This window comes from Pseudonaja textilis, unplaced genomic scaffold (genome assembly GCF_049901715.1).
Source record: "Pseudonaja textilis isolate UNSWEBS1 unplaced genomic scaffold, rPseTex1.2 PTEXSCF55, whole genome shotgun sequence".
Lineage (NCBI taxonomy): Eukaryota > Metazoa > Chordata > Lepidosauria > Squamata > Elapidae > Pseudonaja > Pseudonaja textilis.
In genome coordinates, this window is record NW_028262947.1 from 14,560 (window position 1) to 37,408 (window position 22,849).

At 48.1% G+C, this 22,849-nt stretch overlaps 2 protein-coding genes across 2 annotated transcripts in view; both read right to left on the reverse strand.

Moving 5' to 3' along the window:
• Positions 1-19,012, reverse strand: part of LOC113452873 (zinc finger protein 202-like) — a gene marked incomplete at its 3' end in the record, with an annotated part of 33,567 nt that extends 14,555 nt beyond the window's left edge. The window contains exons 1-4 of the mRNA XM_087919205.1: positions 18,472-19,012; positions 18,100-18,214; positions 17,865-17,986; positions 15,625-15,754 (exon numbers count right to left, since the gene is read on the reverse strand). Coding sequence (XP_087775331.1) covers positions 15,625-15,754; positions 17,865-17,986; positions 18,100-18,214; positions 18,472-18,960 — 856 coding nt within the window. The remainder of the gene's footprint in view (positions 1-15,624; positions 15,755-17,864; positions 17,987-18,099; positions 18,215-18,471) is intronic.
• On the reverse strand, positions 3,318-13,410 carry LOC113455036 (H-2 class II histocompatibility antigen, E-S beta chain-like). Its single transcript, XM_087919204.1, has 7 exons — positions 13,363-13,410; positions 11,974-12,172; positions 10,552-10,842; positions 5,270-5,551; positions 5,020-5,133; positions 4,758-4,781; positions 3,318-3,660 (listed from the first exon to the last, which is right to left on the reverse strand). Exons 1-7 carry the CDS (start codon positions 13,408-13,410, stop codon positions 3,647-3,649), a joined length of 972 nt encoding a protein of 323 aa, XP_087775330.1. The 3' UTR covers positions 3,318-3,646.
• Positions 19,013-22,849: the final 3,837 nt, after the last annotated feature.

A 22,849-nucleotide genomic window follows, 5' to 3' on the forward strand; every position in this document is an offset into this window, starting at 1 on the left:
GATCAATGGACAGCAGGCAGTTCTTGGGGGGGAGAGTTTCAATCTGGATCCCTGCTGGAGGGGGCACACTGGGACGCCACAGCTGCCAGAGACCCTCCTCAAGATCCTCAGACTCTCTTTTTCTTTCTTTCTTTCTTTCTTTCTTTCTTTCTTTCTTTCTCTTTTCTTTCTTTCTTTCTTTCTCGTTCTTTCTTTCTCTCTCTCTCTTATTTTCTCTTTCTTTCTCGTTCTTTCTCTCATTTTCTCTTTCTTTCTTTCTCTTTCTTTCTCTTTCTTTCTCTTTCTCTTTCTTTCTCTTTCTTTCTAGCTCTCATTCTTTCTTTCACTCTCTTTCTTTTCATTTCTTTCTCTTTCTCTTTCTTTCTTTTTCTTTCTTTCTCTTTCTCTCTTTCTCTTTCTTTTTCTTTTTTCTTTCTTTCTCTTTCTTTTTTTCTTTTTCTTTCTTTCTTTCTCTCTTTCTTTCTCTTTCTCTTTCTTTTTTCTCTCTTTCTTTCTTTCTTTCTTTCTTTCTTTCCTTCCTTCTCTCTCTCTCTCTTACTCTCTTTCTTTATCTCTTTATCTCTCTCTCTGTCTGTCTGTCTTTCTTTCCTTTTTTCTTTCTGTGGGTCAGGAAGGATCCCCCTCTTTCTGGAAAAGAAGCCCCAAATGGAGATCCCGGAACAAAGTTTGGCCGTTTCTCCTCCGATTTCCGCTCCTTTCCTCATTTCTGGCAGAGAAATGGGGGAGTAAGGAAGGAAGACTTGTGCTGCTTTCCTTGCGTGCAGCCAAAAGCAGAAGAAGAAAAAAGCAGAAAGAAGCAGCCCAGTTCCCCCCTCCGCCCTTTCCCCCATCCCCTCCCCACCTCGTCTTCTTCACAATGCAAGCGAGGCAACCCTTGTGTTCCCGCGCAGCCTGGATCAATTGCTTTGGAGCTGACATTTCCCTGAGGACCACCAAAATTCTCTCCCGGACCACCAGTGATCCCCATACAATGGGTTGGTGACCACTGCTCTCGTCTAGATGACCCACTTGCTATCCAGCCCCCCCTTTCCTGTTCTACGGGGTTAGGGTTAGTTAGGCATTGACAAAATCCCCCTGGGTCAATTGCGGAAGGCAGCTCTGCTTGGAGTGGCTTCAGAAAAGGACCAGGCAGTGGCTGCTCTGCCTGGAGACGGATGACGCTCCCAAAGCTCGCTTTTTCATTGGGTGGGCCCGAGGTTCCACTTTCTGGAAGTCAGAAATAGAGCCTTTATTTGTTTGTTTGTTTGTTCCCGAGCCTCAGGGAGGTGGGAAAGGCTAAAAGGCTTCTGTATTTAGAGGAGGGGGCAAGGACCAGGGAAGGTGAGACCCCCTTGTTGCCCCCCTTTAGGGGTTCCTCTCCATTCTAACTTTGTCCCCTCCCTCTGGACAAGGGGAATTGGGTTCCCACGAGGTCTTCCAAAACAGCAGGAGCTGAGAAAGGGGGGAGGGGGAGAGTTTCAGGGAGAGGACCAGGCAAGGCTGAAAGAGGGAAGGGAATCTTTTGAGGGAGGGGAGTTCGAGGGGGCCCTGAAGCTTCGCCCTCCTTGTCCTGGAGGAGTTTCAGCCTCTGCAGCAGCTCCGATGCTTCCTGGTGGTCTCCCATCCTCAGGCTAAGCAGGCTGGTCCCTCTCAGCCAGGGGAGGCCATGGGAGGCTGGGCAGCTGCCGGCTGTTGAGGGTGGATGATGAAAGATCAGCTGATGGTTGGTGATGCCAGATCAGGCCAGGGCTCAGAGCCCCAACCCTCCCCAAGCTGCAGCAGGCAGGCATCCCACAGGGCGCCTATCCTGGGATGGCCTGGATCCCCCCTGCCCCCTAGCTCCCCCCTCACTTTCCCCCTGTCCCACAATTGTGTCTTTGGACACACCCAGTCACACAACATGGGCCCAGATCCATCCCTCTCCTGGTCAAAGCAGAACTTCTAGGCTCTTCTCATGTTTCCCCTCCCCCGCAAGATTGTGATTTCCTCTGTGTTCTTCCTGACACCCCCACACACACACACACACAGCAGCAGCAGCACTTCTTCCTCCAACCCCATCAGCTGCAGAGGCGCTTGGGTTCCGCTTCCCCAGCCTGAAGCTTTGGGCTCCTCCGAAGCGGAACTGAGCAACTGGCCAGGATCCAGCAGGCAACAAGCCTGGATTCTTCACCAGGGCAGCTCAGGGATTGTCCTCCTCCGTCCCATGGCTGAGTCTCCAGGTGGGGCAGCCACAAGGTCCTCTGGCCCATCGGAAGTTTCCAGGGACTTTTTCATTCCTCCCCACATGAAAGAGGGAAAAGGGATAAGAAGAATCTGTGGACGTCATTATTTCTGGAAGCCCCTCAGTCGCCTCTTTGATAGCTGCTCCTGGGAAACAGCCAACCACCCTTGCTTGATTCTCTAAAAATTCGCTGGTTCAGTTCCCCTGAGCAATGAAGCATCTATCAGCAACAATGCCTTTTCTTTGTTAAGGAAACCTGAATTTTTTTTCTGTCATTGATACATTTGGTGTTGTCCCTTCTCCAAGTTCTTGCACGCTGTCTTCCAAGGGGAGATTTTTGCCGACAGGAGCCCAAATCTTCCCCGTGTTTGAGAGACTTTCTCCAAGCACACAAAGATTCTTCCTGTGGTGGCCCCAAGACCCCAGATGAGGAATTGGGAGGGGGAAATTCTGCCCTTAGAGATCTAGCTGGAGTCCTGCAGAGCCAGTCTGGATGACCTCTGGAGGGGGCGAGGCTCAATTGGAGGGCTACCTAAGGGCATCTAGAGATGTTGGGGAGAAGAGAGGGGTCTTCCACTCAGGGCTGCCCCATTGAACCCCCTCCCTCTTTCCCGCAGAGCTGGTCTTCCCCTCCATGGCAAATGTCTTCTACACCAGGAAAGGCTTCAGGTGGATTTGTTAGAGATCATCTAGTCCAACCCCCTTCTTGGGCCTACACCATTTAGGTCTATTCTATACCATTTGAATCTGAGCCCAAAAGAGGGAGGGAGAGGTGTGTGGGGTGCCAAAATGGGGCAGGATCTTCCTCCAATTGTGACGGAGAGAAATGGTTGAAATGGCCGGGTCAATGTAGGGGTGTCTCAGGTGCCCCCCCAATGGCTCCAATCAAATGTTCAGGGAAGACTCTGCCTGCTGGCATTGTGCTCCTCCAAAGGCGGCTTGAGGGGAAGCAGAGCAAGGAGGCCTCTGAGCAGGCCTTTCCCTTCCCCTGCCCGGATCTGCCCACCATCCTCCCGAACTAGTTCTGTCTTTGGACCTCCAAAGGATATGGGCTCCAGAGGCACCAGAGGGAGGAGCCTCCTGTGGGGGCGGCAAAGAGGAAGGAAGGAGTCCAGGGTTTCCTGCTTCTAAAGTTTATTCTTTCATAGCAAAGGGAAGGGAAGTGATTCATAAGAAGAATAATGTAGATGAAGCTGCTGTGGGTTCAAAGCCAGGAGAGATGAAGGGGCTAGAGGGACAGGTCGGCCCAGCATCCCAGGGGACAGTCTAGATGGCCTCCACCACTCCCTTGCAAGAAAGGGAGGCCCCTCAAAGGAAGCTACCATCCTCCTCCTCCTCCTCCATGCAACCTGCCACCTTTAGCGTCCATTTCTCAGAGGTTGCAAACAGGACAAAAAAATCACCAGCTACTAAAGAAAAAAATATCCTTTGCATCAGAGAGCAGAATTAATCCACAAGGGCTGCAGAAAAAGAGAAGGGAAAAAAAATTAGAATATAAAGTGACATTTTTTTGTGTAAATAACATTTCTTTCTTCACTTTCAGCCCCCCAACCACAAGTCAGGCCCACACTACAGGCGGGTGATTGACAGGCAGGGACCAATAAAGGGAGAACCTGCCTATTTCAGGGAGGAAAAGGCTGGGAAGGACCAGGGATTCCTCCCCATTTCATCTCCAGGGGATTCTGGGATTCTCCCTATTTGTCTTAATTAGAGGGTTAATCAAGAGGAGAGACCCCCCTCCCTCCCACCTGCAGACATTTCATATGAGCAAAGGACTTGGGGCCAGGATGGGGGTTGAAGAAAAGGGAGGAGCCTGGGGGTCACTTGACCAGAAATTGTGTGAATTCCCACAAGGAGAAGCAGGGTCAGGAAGAACAGCCTTTCAAGGTTCTGACTGAACCCAGTCTCCATGGAGAGCCAAGAAGGATCATCTGGGACTAAGGTGGGGGGAGGAAGGGGTCCAGTTCACAATGGCATTTTGGGGGGAGTTCATGAAGGTGATAGGGTCCTCATTCTCAAGGGCTTAGCTCCACCCTCCATCCGAGTACGGATGGAGCTACAGAACGAGCAAACGCTATTATAGAACAATACCTGAGATGCTGTGTTAATTATCAGCAATCTAGCTGGGAAGATCTCCTGCCATTTACTGAAGTGGCCCAAAATACCACAGTGCATATTAATATGGGACTCACCCCTTTTAAAATAGCCCCAGGGGTGGAATTTGTCCCCATGCCCGAATCCCCCCAGGAACCCCCCTCCACACTGAGCCTAAAAGGATGAGTGGGTTGCTAACAAACTATTGGGGGGGATATAAATCTGGGATCCCCCTTCCCTTCCCTCTTGCAATTTCCCAAAACTTGGGAAAATTCTGCGCAAGATTTTAGCGTTTCTGTGTACTTTTCTTTTTGATTGCAATATTTTTTCGGATCTCTGTAAGGAAAAGCTGCCCAAAATCCCAAAATTTGCTGTATCCACAGAAATTTAAAAAAAAAATATTAAAAAAACACCTATAACTTGTAGGAGGGGCTGAGATAAGGGAGGAAGAGTAGAAACTCACCTGCAGGAGGTTGGATGGGAGTGGCTGGAAGGGGAAAAAGAGCCAATCAGGATCCTATATGGGCTGGAGGACTCAGGGGGTCTCCCTCCCCACTGATAGCCCATAATAGGTTGGACGGTCTTCCCTTATAGCCCCCTTGACCAACAGTAGTTCCCAAAACTATTCTTCAAGGAGACCCTCTTGGCCACCTGCTCAGCTCGAGGAGAGTCCTCCCCTAGATGGTCGTCTCTCCACAACCTCTCCTCCAGCCCCCCAGACTCACCTTTCTTGCTCTTCAGGTAGGAGAAGAGCCCCACAGCCAGGAAGGTCACTCCAATCATGGACCCCGTGATCCCTGTCCAGAGTTTGCTCCTGGCTGAGTTGGAGGAACGGGGCTCTGGGGAACGAGAAAGAGCCTCACCTGAGCAGGAGGATCAGGCCCACCGTCCCCCAGGAGGGTCCATTCCGGCTCCCCCCACAAGGAGGTTCTCTCCCCGTCTCAGGGCAGGAGGGGAGGGAGGGGAAGGGCTTACCCCACTGGACGGTGATGGGGGCCTCCAGGCTGACATGCCCCACCTGGCAAGTGTAGACGTCCCCCCACTGGGGCTGGGTCTCCAGCATCACCTGGAGCTGGTAGGTCCAGTCTCCATTCTGGAGCTCCTCCCCGAAGGCCACGCCCTCCTCCTCCAGCTTCCCGTTCTTCAGCCACTGGATCTCAATCTCCAGGGGGTAAAAGCCTGTGGTGGTGCAGAGGAGGATGGTGTTGGGGGAAGCGGGGTCCATCTTGGTGGGGGAGATGGTGACAGTGGGCTTGGCTGGAGGGAAGGAAGAGAAGGAGGCGCATGAGCGGCACAGGAGGGTCCAGAACAGGAGACCAAGTTGGGTAGTTCAGGCCAGGATCCCTTTGTGGCCAAGTAACGCATAGACTTACAGACCCTCTCCTAGCCATGAGTGCCACCAACTCTTTGTGAGTCCAGGAGAATCTCCAGAATTGGGAACTAAATATACAGAATATGGAGGAAAAATCAGAAATGGTGACAGAAGAAGAAGATGAAGATGAAGATGAGGATGAGGAAGAGGAGGAGGAAGAAGAAGAAGAAGAAGAAGAAGAAGAAGAAGAAGAAGAAGAAGAAGAAGAAGAAGAAGAAGAAGAAGAGGAGGAGGAGGAGGAGGAGGAGGAGGGGGGGAGGACAAAGATGGGGGAGGAGTTAGAAGAAAGAGAAACCAGTGAAATGGATCAAAAGGAACAACAAATAACACAAGAAGAAAAAAGAAGCTGAATATGAGATATTAATGATGGATATAATAAATAAGAGGGGGGATATTGAGACTGGAATGCTGATAAATGAAATAGTTACGGAGATACACAGTGGAGATCTAAGAGGGAGGGGGGAAACTTTGAGAAAAGGGAGAGAAAATATCAGAAAATGATGGTAAATGGAGGAAGGATTAAGGGAAAAAGCCAAAGGATGATAGAAAATGATAAACAAGCAAAGACACGACGAATTAATATAAAAGAATGACTTAGAGACAATAGTTAGAAGTGGAAAAAAGACCTGGTATTTATATTAGAGGATCCATTGGAGTCAGCACCTAAACTGATAGAAAAAATAGAAGAGTATGAGAAAGTAGCAGGTTTGAAAATAAATAAAGATAAAACAAAGATTTTAGCAAAGAACATGTTAGTAAGATTGGAAGTTTTGGGGATCCAGATCACAAAGAAGGTTATATACAAACAACCGATTGCGACCGACTTGATAAAATGGGAAAATTTACAATTATCACTGATTGGGAGAATATCCACAATTAAGATGAATGTATTGTCTAGAATCTTATACTTATTCCAGACAATTCCAATCAGATTAGGGAAATAATTTTTTGAAGATATAAACAAAATAGTGCTAAAATACAGTACATTTGGCAGGGGAAGAAAGCAAGAATAAATCTTAAATTGCTACAAGATGCAAAAATAAGAGGAGGATTTGCTTTGCCCAGTTGGGAATTATACTACCAAGCGACGAGTCTGATGTGGGTAAAGGAGTGGATAACACTAAGGAATACTAGACTTTTGAATTTAGAAGGACATGACTTGCTGTTAGGGTGGCATGCCTTCCTCTGGTATAAGGGAACTAAAACGCAGGGGTATTTTAGAAGAGATTATATTCGTGAAGCACTGTTTCTAAACTGGAAGAAGATAACAAAGCAATATTATTTAAAAATTCCACTATGGTTATCTACTATTGAAACTTTTTCCTATCCAATAATATGTAAAAAGGAACAAACAGTTAGATATGGTGAGATATTGAATGAAAAGGGTGAACTTAAATCTATGCAAACGTTGGAAGAACAAGGTGTAAAAATGAATTGGTTTTCGTATTTGCAAATACAGTCAAGATTTGACGGAGATGTTAAAACAGAAGGTATCTATGATAAGTTGACTGATTTAGATAAAATTTTGACAGGTACTGATGAAAAAGTAAAAAAAAAACTTTATGGACATTTGCTAGAGTTTAAATTAGAGGAAGCACAAGTAAAAGGAACAATGATTGCATGGGGGGAAAATTTGGATATGGAATTGACTTAGACAAAAGGCAAAAATTGTGGTCTCCAAATTATAAAATGACAATGTCAACTTCATATAAAGAAAATTTGTATAAGATGTTTTACAGGTGGCACTTACCCCGACGAGAATTGCAAGGATGTTCAAGAATAAATCGGATAAATGTTGGAAATGTCATCAGATACCTGGTTCACATTACCACATGTGGTGGACATGCTCGGATGCAAAAAGATATTGGATTACAATCCACACATGGTTGGAAAAAAATGACAAAACAACATATAGACTTTAAACCTGAGATATTTTTATTGGGAATTATACCGGAAATATATTGTAAAGAATTGAAATATTTGATTGTCAATGTTTTAACAGCGGCTAGAACTGTATTTACTACGAATTGGAAAAATGAAAAAATACCTATGCAGGAGGAAATGATTAAGGAAATCGAGGACTGTGCTGAAATGAGTAAATTGACATTTGAAATTAGAGAACAAGAGGATAAACCATTTTATATGATTTGGGATTTATTTTATAAATGATTAGATAAAAAGACATGGTAAAGAAATCGATTAGTAAGCCTTACAATAAAAGTCAATAGATTGATATAGAATACAATATAAAATATATAAGCATTGGATGAATATATAAGATTAAATCATAATGAAAATTAGAATATCTCATAGGAAATGATGGAAAAATAGTCAAATGAATGTTTAATAATTGATATTATGTTAGCATAAGCTAGATCGATAAGGTGAGTATATCACTTGTGAATAATGTTAAAAAGTGGATAGCACAAAAGATTGTAATCAACTGACACACTGTATGTATATAATTGAAAGAGGGCTTTAGGTTTTATGTTTTGTTCATATGTTTGCTGTAAAAAATAGAAACTTTGTTTAAAAAAAAAGAAAGGAACAAAATAGAAAAAAAAAAGAAGTGGAATATGATGAGGCATATTTGTAGTAAAACATATATAATCGATTTTGAGATGGGATTAAGAATTAGAATAAGAAGGAATTATTTAAATGTAATAGATATGAAAATAAGAACTTATAATAGATTAATTAAGTAAAATAGACAAATGTTTATGTAAGATCTAAGTGATTAGTAGATAAAATATGGAAAGAAATGTTTTGTGGAGCCTGACAGAGAACAGATATAACCATGTAGTAGTATAATATTTTAAACGAATTATATATGTGCTGTCCAGCCATTGTATGGGAATTGGATAGCTAGGTAGCAATTGTGAGCTGTCCCCTTAAGGGAATGCATCGTGGTAAATGTAGTTAAAGGTACCCTGGGAAATGTAGTCCATATCACATGACCAAATCTGTAATCCTGATTGGTCAGTAAATTGACCCTTGATGGATTGGGGGAGTTTTCCTCACTTTTGCCTGAACTCCCTAACTCATGGCAGTTGCTTTCTATCACTAGGAGATGCGTTAGGAGATAACCATCTTTTATTACAAGGCAGATATGTAAAGGATTGGTCATTAAAGAAGAACTTCGTCACAAATGTGATTTATGAGGATACCTGAGGAACCAATAAATGTACTTTGTTATGTATGTCTTGTTAAGTTTATCTATCTGCATCTGCACAGCTTAAAAATCCACTACTGTGCAGAAGAAGAGAAAAATATATTTTGTTATTTATATATGAGGTAATGAGGTCATAATGTTACAAGTTTGGTATTATTGGCTAAAAGAAAAGTTATTTGAGTAAAAATGAGATGTTAGAGGGAAGGGAACATATAGAAAATAAAATATATGTAACAGTGGCAAGTGTAATAATGGGGGGACATAATAGGAGATAATATAAATTAAGATGAAATTTTGAATGCTTAATGAATGGTATGAAACTGTAAACATGCTGAGCACTAGAATGATTAGTGTATCTTTCATGAAATATTTTATTATCTACTTGTATAAGGTAATGAAGATATATTGCTATAAGTTTGACAATATTGGCTAAAAGAAAATAAGATGGAAAATGTATTTATCTAAAAATGAGAAGTGTAAACGTGTTGAAAATAGGATTAAGGAAGATAGATAAATTATTAATGATTTAATGAATTAAATACTCTGTTATATCTGTTATATTTGTATAAGGTAATGAGGATATAGTGCTGTAAATCTGACAATATTGGCTAAAAGAAAATAAGATGGAAAATGTATCTTGGGATAGCTATAAATTAAGGTGAAACTTTGATAAATGAAATGATACGAATAGTTTGAACTGTAAACATGTTGAATATATGACTGAGTAAGATAGAAAATGAAGAAAAATCAAAAGGCTGATATGAAGTAATTTATGAGAATTTGAAGAAGAAAATATGACAATAGATAATGATGTGATGTTAGAAAGTTGTATTTGTGATCATGGACAGGATTGATTTAAAGTGCAAAACACCCAGAACCACACTGTCCTTGGAAAGAAGTATTTAAATGATTAAAAAATAAAAAACTTTTTGCAAAAAATAATAGAGTGAGAGGGAGGGGCTTCTGGATGGAAAGAGGGAGGGAAACAGGCGGTTCCTGAAGAGGAGAAAAAGGAATCAGGGAGAAAAAGATGTGAACATCCAGGCAATCCTCGACTTACAACCACGATTGAGCCCAGAATCTCTGTTGTTAAGTGAGGCGTTTGTTCCATGAGCTTTGCCTCATTTTGTGACCTTTCTTGCCCCAGTCATTAAGTGAATCACTGCAGTTGTTGAATGAGTAATATGGTTGTTAAGTGAATCTAGCTTCCCTGTGGAAGGTCACAAAAGGGGTTCCGAGGACCCCTGCACACTGTGAACATCACAAGTACAAATCAGTGGCCAAATACCTGGATTTGGCTCAGGGGACCCTGGGGAGGCTGAATGGTCATAAGTGTGAAACACAATCAGAAGTCATTAGTTTCACTGCCCTTGTGACTAAGTGAAATGTTGTAAGTGGAGGACTCCCTTTATTGAGAAGTAGGGAGGGAGGGAGAGAGAGACCTGGCTGGATTCCCCTCCCCCCAAAAAAGAAAATCATATATTTGAGCAGATTTCCTGGGGGGATCAAAGGGATCCCAGATCCCGGACAGGAGGAGAGTTCGGATCCGGGGGGAGAAGAGGGAGATTCCAGAGCTCTGAGAGGGCAGAAAGGAAGGAGGAGGCGGGACCATCACCTGGGAGGAGAATCCCCAAGGGAGGCCAGGAAGGGAAAGCGGGGTGCCGACCTCCCCCTCTCAGGGAAGAAGAGACCCTCCTGCCCCCCAGGTCTCACTTCTCCGGCCGATCGCTCGTTCCTCCCTCCTGGCCGCCTCGAAGTTCAACTCGAAGTAGTTGTATCGGCAGAAGGAATCTACAGCAGACTTCCGGTACTGCATGACCTGCTTATCTCCGTTCCAATAGTCCGCATCCACCTGCCCCAATGCCGTAATGGCCACATGTTTCCCGAGGTCACTGTCGAAGCGGACAAGCTCCTGCCGGTTGTACATCTGCCTGAACAGGAACCGCACCCGCTGTGTCCCATTGAGGAAAAGGCACTCGATCTTCCACTGGGCCAGGAAATGGGCTGCGAGGAGGAGGAGGAGGAGAAGGAAGGCTGTCAGGATGGACTCCAGAGCCCATCGCTCCCAGCCACTAGTAGAGGAGGAAGAGGAGGGTCCCACCAGAAAGAGGGGAGGGTGGGGGGACTCTCTCACTCTCAGGAGGAGGCAGACTGGAGGGGGACTGGGGGGAGGAAAGAAGAGGGGGAGGGGAGGAGCCTATTTAAGGGACCCCCCTCCATCCCTTCTGCGGGGTGGGAGGGGGGCAGGCAGAAGCTCCACTGGTTGAGCAGATCTTCCCTCCAGGGGGAGGAACGGTGGGGGAAGGGCTGGAGGGAAGGTAATATCCACACCTCCTGCTCTTCTTCCTTTGGGGGGGAAATGAGGAAGGGCACCAGGAGGACATCTAGACTCCCACTTCTGAACTCTCTCAGCCCTTCAACTCCCCTTCCCTGGATTCCCCCAACTTTTCTTCTTCCCCAAATCTTCAGCCCATTTCTCTCCGTTTGGCTGATTGTCAGAGATCCCCACCTGTTTCTTTTTCCTCCCGCAAAAGACCCCTTGCAGCCCCCCCAAGAGCCTCTCAAAGGAAGGGTCTCCAGCCCCCCCTCACTAAAGGGGGAGCCACTTTCGGGGAGCAACTCCAGAGCCCCACTCCTCCATTCCACCTCCCCTCCAGGTCCCGATAGAGCAAGTGGGGATTATGGGGGGGATTCTTGGTCCTCTCCCAAATTCGGAGCCTCCCCAGAAGGGACCGAAGCTCCTCTTGCCTGACCTCCAAAGCCTCAAATCTGAGATTCAGAAGAAAAAGAAGTTTCTGCAGAAGCCAAAATTCTTTGGCTCTTTTTCCTTCTGGGGCTTCAGGGCTGAAAATGCCTCAGTTTCCCGCTTTCGCTTTTCCTTCCCTGCCTCTTTCCAGGCAGCCCACTCCCACCCAGACAATGGGGGGCAGAGGGGCCCGGCTGCGACCCCACCTCGGCTACAATCGGGGAACAAGGGAGAGGTCTCTCTCCCTCCTCCTGGGTGGGCAATACGGGTAGGGAAGGGTAAGGAGACCACGCATAGATCGAGTCACTTGGGGGCCCTGGGGATCCACCAGCTTCCTTCCTCCGGGGGTCCTTCCCACCCCCTCCTCCCACGCCCAGCCCCCTCCTTACCGGGGGTCTCCTTCCCCCTTCGCTTCCGGGGATCCGGCCCAGCGCCCCACCAGCAGCACCAGGGGGAGCCCAGCCAAAGCCATGGATGCCCCCACAAGCGCCCGCAAAGAGAGGCGAGAAGGACGCGGAGGCTCCCGGCCTCCCAGGAGGAATCGGAGGGTCTGAACTGGGGAAGGCGGAGTTTTCCCTCACTTCGGAACTGGGAGGACCAGAAAGAGCAGGAGGACCAATGAGAATCGTCACTTCTTGCAGCGTCATCGGTCTCCGGACAGAGTCTCCCTTGACTTCAGCCGATACAGGAGATAGTTCGGCGCAGAGAGAAGCGGAGAAAGTGGGAGGGGGATCCTTGCAGTCTTGGGGGCTGCATTCATCTCGGGGGTCTTTCCTGCCGGCTCCATGCAGGGGGCTGGGGGAGGGCGGAGGGCTTCGGGTGGGGAGGCGATGGTGAGAGGGAGTCTCAGAGGCTGGAAGGGACCTTAGTGGTCTTCTAGTCTGACCCCCTGTCCGAGGCAGGAGGAACCCTTATCCCACTCCGGACAAAAGGCCGTCCAGCCTCTTCTGGAAATCCCTCCTGATCCCTTCCAGGTCGGATCCCCCTCGGTGGCTTCGGACGATCCCATTTCCCCTCCCAGCGGGATCCCCCTTCTCCGGGCTTCTGTCAGCTGAGGGGCGATTCCGCTGCCCCACTCCGGGATCTGCTTCTGGGATCCCAAGTGAGCGAGGGAGAAGATCCCCAGGGCAGGAGGGGGACTCCGGTCGCTCTTCCCCTCCAGGAAGGGTCGCAAGCGGAGTTTCCCCCCACCCAGAGCCCAGTTGAGACCCCCAATCCCCGATTCTCTTCCAGCCCAAGCCTATAATTCAGGGAGGTTCCCGGTCTGAGCAGCGGCTCTTCCTCGGCCCCGCTTCCCAATTCTCAGCCAAAGGACAAAGGACCCTCCCTGCAGTTCCCCCCCTGGAAATCTCTCTCTCTCACACACACAGACCACACACACACACACAATACACACAGAAAACACACACAGCTTCTTCCTCCAACCCCCATTAGCCGCAGAGGCGCTTGGTTCCGCTTCCCCAGCCTGAAGCGTTGGGCTTCTCCGAAGCAGAACTGAGGAACTGGCCAGGATCCAGCAGGCAACAAGCCTGGATTCCTCTCCAGGGCAGCTCAGGGATTGTCCTCCTCTGCCCCATGGCTGAGTCTCCAGGTGGGGTAGCCCCTTGTTCCTTTGACCCACTGGAAGTGGCTGAAGGGGCCCTTTCCGACTTCCGAGGAGACCTCAGAGAGCCCAGAAAACAAACTGATGGAGGGTTGGACAAATGTCACTCAAAAGACCCAAATTCTCCCTCTTCAGAACCGGTTTTTCATAGTAGTTTGTTAAAGCCATTTGTAACTTCCTCATTGAGGCCAGCAGAAAGTGCAGCTTCGAAGCCTTTGGTCATTGCGGGGCATGAACATTATGAGGTTAAGAAAATCTTGGGACTCTTGGATTTTCAGAGGGAAGTTACAATATCTAATTTATTGGAAAGGCTATCCTGTTTCACAAGCACCTTGGGTAAATAGCTGGATAGTGTAGACTGGTGGAAAAATTCCATGAAAAATGTCTACAAGCCTGTAGTGGATTCTGTGGTGACAGAGGAGGTTAAATTGCTGTGTTGTATTATTGTGTTTAACCTATTTTCAATCTTTGTGTATTCTGTGTTGTTATATTTATATTTTTCAGATTATATTTTTCAGAGGTCCAATATTGTTCTATGTACAATTCTTGTTTTGTTGATTGCATGTAATATTCTAATTTTCTGAGATAGTGGATTTGGGGTTTCCACACTCCTTGCATTTATATGGCTTCTCCCCTGCATGGATCTTTTTGTGGTTTCTAAGTCCACTGCTCCAAGTAAAGGTCTTTCTGCACTCCATGCATTTATACAGCTTCTCCCTTGTGTGGATCCTTTCATGGGAAGTAAATTCCCTGCTTGTTCTAAAACATTCCAAACATTTATAAGGCTTCTCTTTTGTGTCAATTGCTTTTTGAGATGTAAGAAAGTTGTTCCCAATAGAAGGAATGAATGTCCCGTTGTAACTTTGTCTGTTGTGTCTTCTTCTGGCATCTTCTGTTTTGTTTTGGGTTAAATAGTGTTCATTTATTTCTACTTCAGCTTTCATTAGCTTCACACTTTTTCTAGTATATTTTTTCCTTATTTTCTTTTGTTGCACAATAAAGTGTTGTATTGGTGCATCAGTGGAAGATGAGCTTTCCTGATTCCAATTCTTTGACTGGTTTGTCTCATGGCTTTCGAATTCCATTTGAATTCCTAACTTCTCCGTTCCATCTTTAGCACTGATCACTTGGAACAGTTCAGAGGAATTTTGATTTTGCTGTCCATTATTACCTTCAAAGAAATTAAAATGATAACAAGGTTAGAGAAAAAGATCAAAGTGTAGAAAGTCAAGTGAATTTCCTTCTGAATTTCTGTGAAATTCCATTAGGTTCTATGTTTGCAAGCTTACAGTGGTGTGATATAGACATGATGATTTCTATATTCAGGAGTCATGAAAGCTTTGAAAATATCTAGAAAACATCTCTTTTCTTACATTTAACTCTATATATACAAATCTCACTCAGAGTCAGTTTTGAGTTAAGGAATATTCAGGGGAAACATCCAAGGAGGAATTAGGAGAAAAGTTAAGTTTTATTAGGGTGGCTTAATTTCTGCAGAGACCTGTGAGAAATGAAACAATTTTGAAACAAGCTCCTTCTTCCTGGGTGTATCTTGGAGCAGCTGCTCCAAGGCGTCTGTCTGGTGGGCAGGACCTGGCTCGGCCTGTTCCTCGATCCCAGCGATGAGACTTTGGAGATAAATTCCTTGTTGAAGCATTCCATTGCCTTGTAAATGCTCTTTGTGCTGAGACTGGAAAGGTTGGGATGCTTCAAGAATGGCTATTTCACTGCCCCAAAGTCTCACCGGCTTGCAAGGGCTCTTTGGTACAGGCCTCGGTTCTCAGAGAATGGAGGCCTAAAGTACACAAGACCAATAGTGCAAGATCTCAGGCTACTAATCTGGTGTGATCTCACACTGCAGTACTTTAGGCCTGTGTTCTTTGAAGAACTGAGGACTTCATAAGATCCAGGTAAAAAGTCTTTGAAAAGAAAGAGGGGACTGGGTCTCAAATACTGGAGGAGAGCTGGTCATAACTTGGAATGGTCGCTAAGTGAACTGTCATAACTTGAGGATTACTTGTACCCTAGGATGCTCTGAGTCACACTACATGAGGCCTTTGTTCTTGAATTGGATTGGGAGAATGCTCTTCTATGGGCTGAGTGTGAAAGTTCTGTCCTCACACAATTTGGGGAAGTTCCAGAGGACAAATGACAACACACTCCTCTCACATGACCTCGAGAGGACACATTAAAGCACACCTCGTTCTTTTCAGCCTCCACAGATAAGTTCAAATAGAAATGGAAATATACAGATAAGAAATGGCACAGAAAGCATCTAAGCAAAGAGACATTGACTCTTTCCTTCCATGGAGCACGACAAGGCCAGATCCTTTCCTTCTCCCTCCCAGGAGACAATATCTGACAGTGTTTTTTTAAATAAAAAACTAACTATAATCTCTCTTCTTGAACTCTCAGATTTGGGACTAAGAACTCTTACCCAGAGAGACTACGTTCCTATGGTTTTCAAGCATGACTTCCGAATGCAATACTTTCTGGTCAGTATCCAGCTGAGACCATTCCTCCTCAGAGAAATACACAGCCACCTCCTCAAAGGACACAAGACCCTCCTGCACATGGAAAAAAGAACGAAACAGGAGGATTCGCAAGATCTGTTCACCTTCATCATTGATTTAGACAAGAGGATAGAAGGGGAACTCATCAAATTTGCAGACAAGACGAAATTGACAGGAATACCAACACTCTAGAAGATAACCTTGAGATATAGAAGGATCGACAGATTGGGCCCCGTCTAACAAAATGAAATCAACACTGAGAAATATAAGGTTCTATATTTAGGAAAGAAAAAAACAAATGGACTGGCATAGAATAGGTGATATCTGGCTCCAGAGTAGTAAGTGCAACAGGGATCTTGGAGTCCTAGTGGACAACCACTTAAACATGAGTCAGCACTATGCTTCAGTTGCCCCCAAACCCCCCAACAGAATCATAGGCTGCATTAAGAGGGATAGAATCAAGATGACATGAAGTGTTAGTACCACTTTATAATGCCTAGGGAAGACCACACTTGGAATATTGCATTCAATTTTGATTGTCAGATGTAAAAAAGATCTTAAGACTCTAGAAAGAGTGCAGAGAAGAACAAGAAAAATTATTAGTTGGACCAGAGGCTAAGAACGGTTCCTGGAATTGGGGATGTCTAATTTCATGAAAAGAAGGATTAGGGGAGACATGATAGCAGTGTTCCAAGAAGCAACAGATAGAAACTCTTCAAGGAGAGAACCAACCTGCAACCGAAGAGAAATTTCCTGGCAGGGAAAACAATCAGTGGAATGACTTCCCTCCAGGAATTGTGGGTGCTCCAACACTGGAGGTGTTTATGAAGAAACTGGACAGCCATTTATCTGAAATGTTATAGGGCTTCCTGTCTGAGCAGGGGGTTGGACTAGAAGACCTCCAAGATCCCTACCATCTCTGTTATTCTATTCCATTGTTCCCAAAGCAAAGATGTGCACTAAATTAAATGGCTGTGGTTCACACAAGTCCTAATTTTAGGTGAGAAAATTGGCAAATCTGAAAATTGCTTTCAATGAAGAAATATTTGGGGAAGTTTTATCAAGTTTATTGATTCTGCAAAACCTTCAGTACCTTTCAGTAAAGTAATTTCATTACCACAGAACATGGGATTCTCCTGGGCGGCTTCGGGGGATGGGAATGGGAGGCTTTGTGCTATCTTGGTTCACTTCCTTCCTCTGTGGCTGCTCTCAGTCAGTGTTGATAGGAGGGGAGAGATCCAGCCCTCACCCACTGCTTTACGGGGTCTGCAGGGAATGGTACTATCTCCGCTCCTGTTCCACATTTATATGAAGCCACTAGGTGAGATCATCCGTCACCATGGACTCAGGATTCACCAATATGCTGATCATACTCAGCTGTATGTCTTGGGGCAGCAGTGAGTTGTGATGCCTTGTCCTCCCTCTCGCAGTGCCTGGAGGCTGTTAGGGGCTGGATGGGGAGCAATGGGTTGAAACTAAACACTTGCAAGACCAAGTGACTCTGGGTTTGGGGTTCATTGGCTCAGATTAATTGTCACCTTTAGTCTTGGATGGGGTGACACTACCCTAAACAGACCCTGTGTGTAATCTAGGGGGTTTCTTGAACTCACAACTCCTGCTCAAAGAGCAGGTGGCAGTTGTGGCTAGGAGGGCCTTTGCACAACTTCAGGTTGTGCTTCAGTTAGCCCTTTCATGGACCAATGGTCCTTACTCAGAGTCACTCATGCCCTAGTCACTTCCTGTCTTGACTATTGCAATGTGCTCCACATGGGGCTGCCCTTGAAAAGCATCTGGAGGCTCCAGTTGGGGCAAAATGCAGCAGCCCATATGGTTTTGTGCAGACCCCATTTTTAAAGAGTTTTTAAAAATGGTAATGTGGCAATGTATTTATTTTTCATTAGCGTTGCAGAATTGCGAGTCAAAGAATTACCAAAAAAAGTTTGGGTCTCTAGCAGTTCCTGCCACTGTTTATTCCTACTTCTTCAAGGAGTTTTTAAAAATTGCTTCTTGTAAACTACAAGATGGAGGAGAACTTAGCAGAACAAGATAACAGAGGAAGCTATGCTGGCCAACAGCAACTTGAACCTGCTATGTTGTGGAAGAACGCAAAAATAATCCAGGCCAAACAAGGGGGGGAAACAGAAGAACAGAGCACTCTGCACACCCGCTTCACTTCTTGAAGGGAGAATAGAAATCTAGTATCTTTTCCCTTTCTTGCTTGATTTGGAGGTTCAACCGCTGTTTGATCTCCATCATAAAAACCAGAAAGCTTCATTCTTTGTTTCTCTGTAAGGAACAAATAATTTCAAAATGCATAATTAACAAAATAGGAGGTATTCTATAGACGAGAAGGAAGAGCGAAGGTAAGACAGATGGGGAATCGGAGGATCTTCCATTACCTCCTGAGGTGTCCTGACTTGGATCTTCCCAAGGGATCCTCCTGAAAAAAAGCTCCTGAGGGGGATTTGATGGGTTCTTCTTTCCCTCAGCATCTCTGATCTCCACAGTGCAGCACTTCAAAGAGGGGGAAGGAAAAAAGAACCCAAATTAATGGATGTCACATAACACAAAGTGGATTCTTATATTCGGAGCACAACTTCAAAGTCCCCAATATCCATCCAAGTGGCTGAGTGAGAAAACAATGGAACAATGTCCTACCAGAACTGGAGAATTGCCACATATTATGAACATGGAAGAAGTTTGGGAAGGAGGGCGAAGCATTCAAACACTTTCTCTCTTTATTCCCTTCTGAGCTCCCTAAAGTCTCCCACCTGCGGCTGGAGCTGCTCCTTTTGCTCCTCTGCTTGGCTCAGGAGGAAGCCTTCTGCCAGGGCCACCGCCTGGGAGCTGCTCTCTGCTCCACACTCCCGCACCCAGCCCTCCATCTCTGGGGGCAGGAGAGCCAGGAGCCGCTCCAGAACCACCAGGTCCAGCACCTGGGCTTTGCTGTGCTTTCCTGGCCTCAGCCATCGCCTGCACAAGTCATGGAGTCGGCTGCAAAGTCCTCGGGGACCCTCAGCCTCCTGGTATCGGATGGAGGTCCAGGGTGGAACTTCTGAAGGGAGGAGGGTTCCCTCCTGCAGGACCTTCTGCCCGGGTCTGGTCCAGCTCTCCCCACAGCTGCCAGGCTGAAGAGCTGCGGGTCCTTTCCCACTTCCCTCCTTGGCCAAAGGGGGTGTCTCCATCCTTCGTCTCTCTGGCAGAGCAGCTCCAAAGGGCTCCAGGGACTCTGGGGGGTCTCCAGGGGCCTCTTCCTTCATGGCATCATTTCTGGGGCCGCAGGACAGATCCCTGCCAGTCCTTCCACACTCTCCTTCCCTCTCTCTCTCCCTTCCTTCCTTTCCCTACAGAGGAAAATCCTGGCTTGCAAAGGCTGCTGAGGGCTCCGAATCTGGGAGGGAGAGAAAAACGACCCCCGAGGATCAGAAAGAGGGATTCAGCTTCGAACCTCCTTCCCCCAACCTGCTCACAGCACCAAGTGGCCCAGCCCCCCACCGCCCCCAGCAGGGCCGGGAAGGAGGCAGCTGGAGAGGCCACCGCCCCTTCTCTCCGCCTCCGGAGATGGGATCGGGCCCTGGGGAGTCCAGTGCGAATCCTGCTTCCTCCTCCTCCTCCTCCTCCTCGCCCAGCTTCTCTCCTCTCCTGCTGAGCTTTCCACCAGGCCTCTCCTTCCCTCCAGTCCCCTTCATATGGAGAGGGCGGCTGGGGAATATTGGACCCGGGAAGGATCCCCACCCCAACCGGGGTACGTCTGGATGTCCCCCCAACCAGACTCTCCCGCAGCCTCTTCGACTCCTGCGGCGCCCTCGGGTTGAGAAGAGCGAGTGCGGCGTCCTAGAGAGGCAAGGCTCACCGCCTCCTCCTCCTCCTCAGGCAGCCGTGACGTTCGCCCCCCAGTTCGGCCCAATGGGGAAGCGCCTGGAGTTCCCTTCCCTGGACGTGGATTTAGGGCAAAGGGCCGGGAGGGCAGAAAGGGCGGGAAAGAGGAGCGCGTGGGAGGGGGCGGGGATGATGGGCTTGGGGGTAGCGGGAAAGGCCCCTCTCCACGGCTCCCTGTCAAGGACTTCGGAGGCGGCTCTTTCTCCGCCTTCCTCGCCTTCCTTTAGGGAAAAAGCCTCTCGGGGGGGATCCGAACTCGCCTCCCTCAGGAACCGCCGCCCTGAGGGCTGCGCAGAGATCGGAGGAGGCCTCGAAAGGCGCCGGAGTCCCCTCAGAAACGGCCGGGCGGTGGGAAGACGCGGACCGGGAGCCTCGCTTGGACGCCCAGCTCGGGTCTGGCGGGGGAGGCGGCCTGCGGGGGAGGCGGGCAGGGAGGCCCCCCACAGAGGGGAAAGGACGGTCCCTCCTTCCTCCTCCTTCCGCGCAGCCGCCCTTCTCGGGCTCTCCCTCCCTCGGCCTCCCAGCGGAAGGGCAGGGACCCCCGGCCTCTCCTGAGGAGCCCCCCGGAAAGGCTCCGCGGGGAAGGAGGGAGGGATGCCGGGAGGCTCCGGCGCGGAGGAGGGGAAGCGGGCGAGGAAGCCGAGGGAGGAGGAGGAGGAGATTCCGGGCCTTTCGCCTCAGGGAGACTCCCAGGACGGAGCCGCCGCTTCTCTGCGCCCGCCGCCCGAGGCAGGAGGAGCCCTTGGGCCGCCCCGGAGAAACGGGGACTCCGACCGCCTCCCTGGAAGCCCTTCCAGGCCGGATCCCCTCGGAGGTTTCGCCCCACTGGTCCCCTTTTCCCTCCCAGGGGGACCGACCGGCAGGCAGGGGGGAGGGGGGACTATATATATAATATACACTTAAATATATTATGAGATTTTGATATATTTTGTTTCCAATCATAACCTGTAAGCCGTCCAGAGTCCCCTTGTAGGGGAGAGATCATAGAACAGAATAATGGAAGGGACTTCGGAGGTCATCTAGTCCAACCTCTCCTCAGTCAGGAATCTCTTCAGACCGTTTCAGACAAGAGGGCACCCTAACAAAATGTAACATACATAAAGAGAAATATCTTATGCCTCCGTCTTTCTCTTTTCCTGGGGGGACGGGGAATGGGGAGGGGGAATAATGAGGACATCTAGACGGATCCTTCTGGGATCTCCCAGCTCCTCCCTCCCCTCAATCCCCACCTTTGGTTACCCCCAACTTTTCCAATCCGGCGTGGAGTGGGGCTGCAGTGGATGAGAAGGGTGGGGGCGCAGCCTTACAGCCAGCGAGGAATTGGGGGTTGATTGGGGAGTTCTCGGGCGCCTTCACACACACACAGAGAAGGAAGGTCGGTGTTTGGTTCAAGAAGGGCTGTTGTTGATCTGAATGGCGGGAAAGGAAGAGGGAGGGGAGGGGGCCTAATCCCTCCCTGCCTGCCTATCTCCAAAGCTCCAGAAGGCAAGGAAACTGACCAAGGAGAGATTCCCTTCCTGAGCGGGAGTTTGAGACCTGAATGGACATCAAGTCCACCCCTCCATGCACACGGAGGAAAGTCTAACTGAGAATCGTGAAGAGAGCAAAGAAAGGGGAGGGTCCCCTTGAGCTGCAGCCCCCAAAGACTGAAGGGATCCCCCTCCCCTTTCACTTTCGCTCTCTGAGCTGAACTCTCCCTCCTCCTCCAGCTGAAGCCAGAAAGGACTCTGCCCGGAGACTGATGACGCTGAAGCACGGAGAATTCCCATTGGTGCTTCATACATGTGTTCACTAAATGTGAAGATTGTGCCGTAGAAAGACCGGCCGCGTTGGATAATAACGGGGGGAGGGGCAGCCCCACAGACAGTGAGGAGAAGTTGGAGGTCACCCACAGTCACCCCCTCAATCTGAAGAGAAGCCCCGGAAATCCCTCGGCTAAACCAGGGAGAGGCGCCGCTTCCCTTCAGGGGAGAAAAAGGCGATTCCTCTCCTCAGAAACATCCTGAGGTAAATCTCAAGGAGCCCAGAGGAAAAAAAAGCGCGGAAAAGGGAAACGCCCCCTTTCCACCCGCAGCAACCAATCAGAGCGCAGATCCCCTCAGGCGGGAGCCCTCCCTCCCTCCCTCAGCCTCAACGGGGTGTTTGGGACCTTTGTGCGCTTTCCTTCTCCAGCCATTAAATGGGATGTTTTCACATTTACAGGGTTCAAAAGAAAAAGATCCAAAATGACCTTGCTTTTGTCCATTAGATTGAATTGTCAGGCTGGAATGTTGTTGTTTTTTTAATCTTGCACTGGGCTAAAAAGTCAACATCTTTTTTCCCCTTTGTTCTCTTGTAACTCAGACTTTCTTTTCCCCCCTTTCTCCTTCCCTTAATTTCCTGTTTCTATTTTTCTTTGTGTTTTGTATAATAAACAAATTAACATTTTGAGACTAGAAAAAGTGCAGAGAAGAGGAACAAAGATGGAACGTAAAATATATTTTAAAAAACGGTTGCTGGAAGGAAAAGAAGGATAAGGGGAGACATAGTGGCATCTTCCAATATCTCACATATCCACAAAGAAGATTTCTCTCTTCTCTCCTCTAAATAAATACAGACGGGACCTAATGAAAGAGACGGAGGTGGAATTGCACTTTATAGATAAGAAATAATCAAGCTGCTCCAGAAATGGCACAAAAGAAAGACGAAAACCTCCTTCGAGGCATTTGGGTTCATCTAAAAGGGAGAAAAGAAGCACAGACGTGGAAGCCTTTGTCTGACAGGGAGCCATACAGAGGGGCTTTTCCCCCTACTCCCACGCCCGTCATCCCTACCCTCTCCCTTCCCCCTCTCATGTGTTCCTCTTTCCGCCCTTTCTACCCTACTGGCCCTTTGCCCAAGTCCACCTGGGGGAGCCCTCCGCAAAGAGAAGGGAACTCCAGGCGCTTCCCCATTGGGCCACTGGAGGGCGAAGGAAATGACAGCCTCTCTAGGACGCCGCATTCTCTCTCCTCAATGCGGATATGCTGCGGGAGACCCTGGCCGGGTGACATCCACAGGTGCCCCGGGTGAGGGGGCCTGTTCCCGGGTCCCATGCTCCCCAGCCGCCCTCTCTGTGAGAAGGGAGGGGAGGAGAGGAGGGGCCTGGCGGAGGCACAGCGGGAGAGGAGAGAAGCAGGGCAAGGAGGAGCAGGAGGAAGAGGATGCAGGATTCCCACCGGGCTCCCCGAGGGCCCGATCCTGTCTCCGGAGTGGGAGAAGCGGGAGGGGGATGGCCTATCCAGCTGCCTC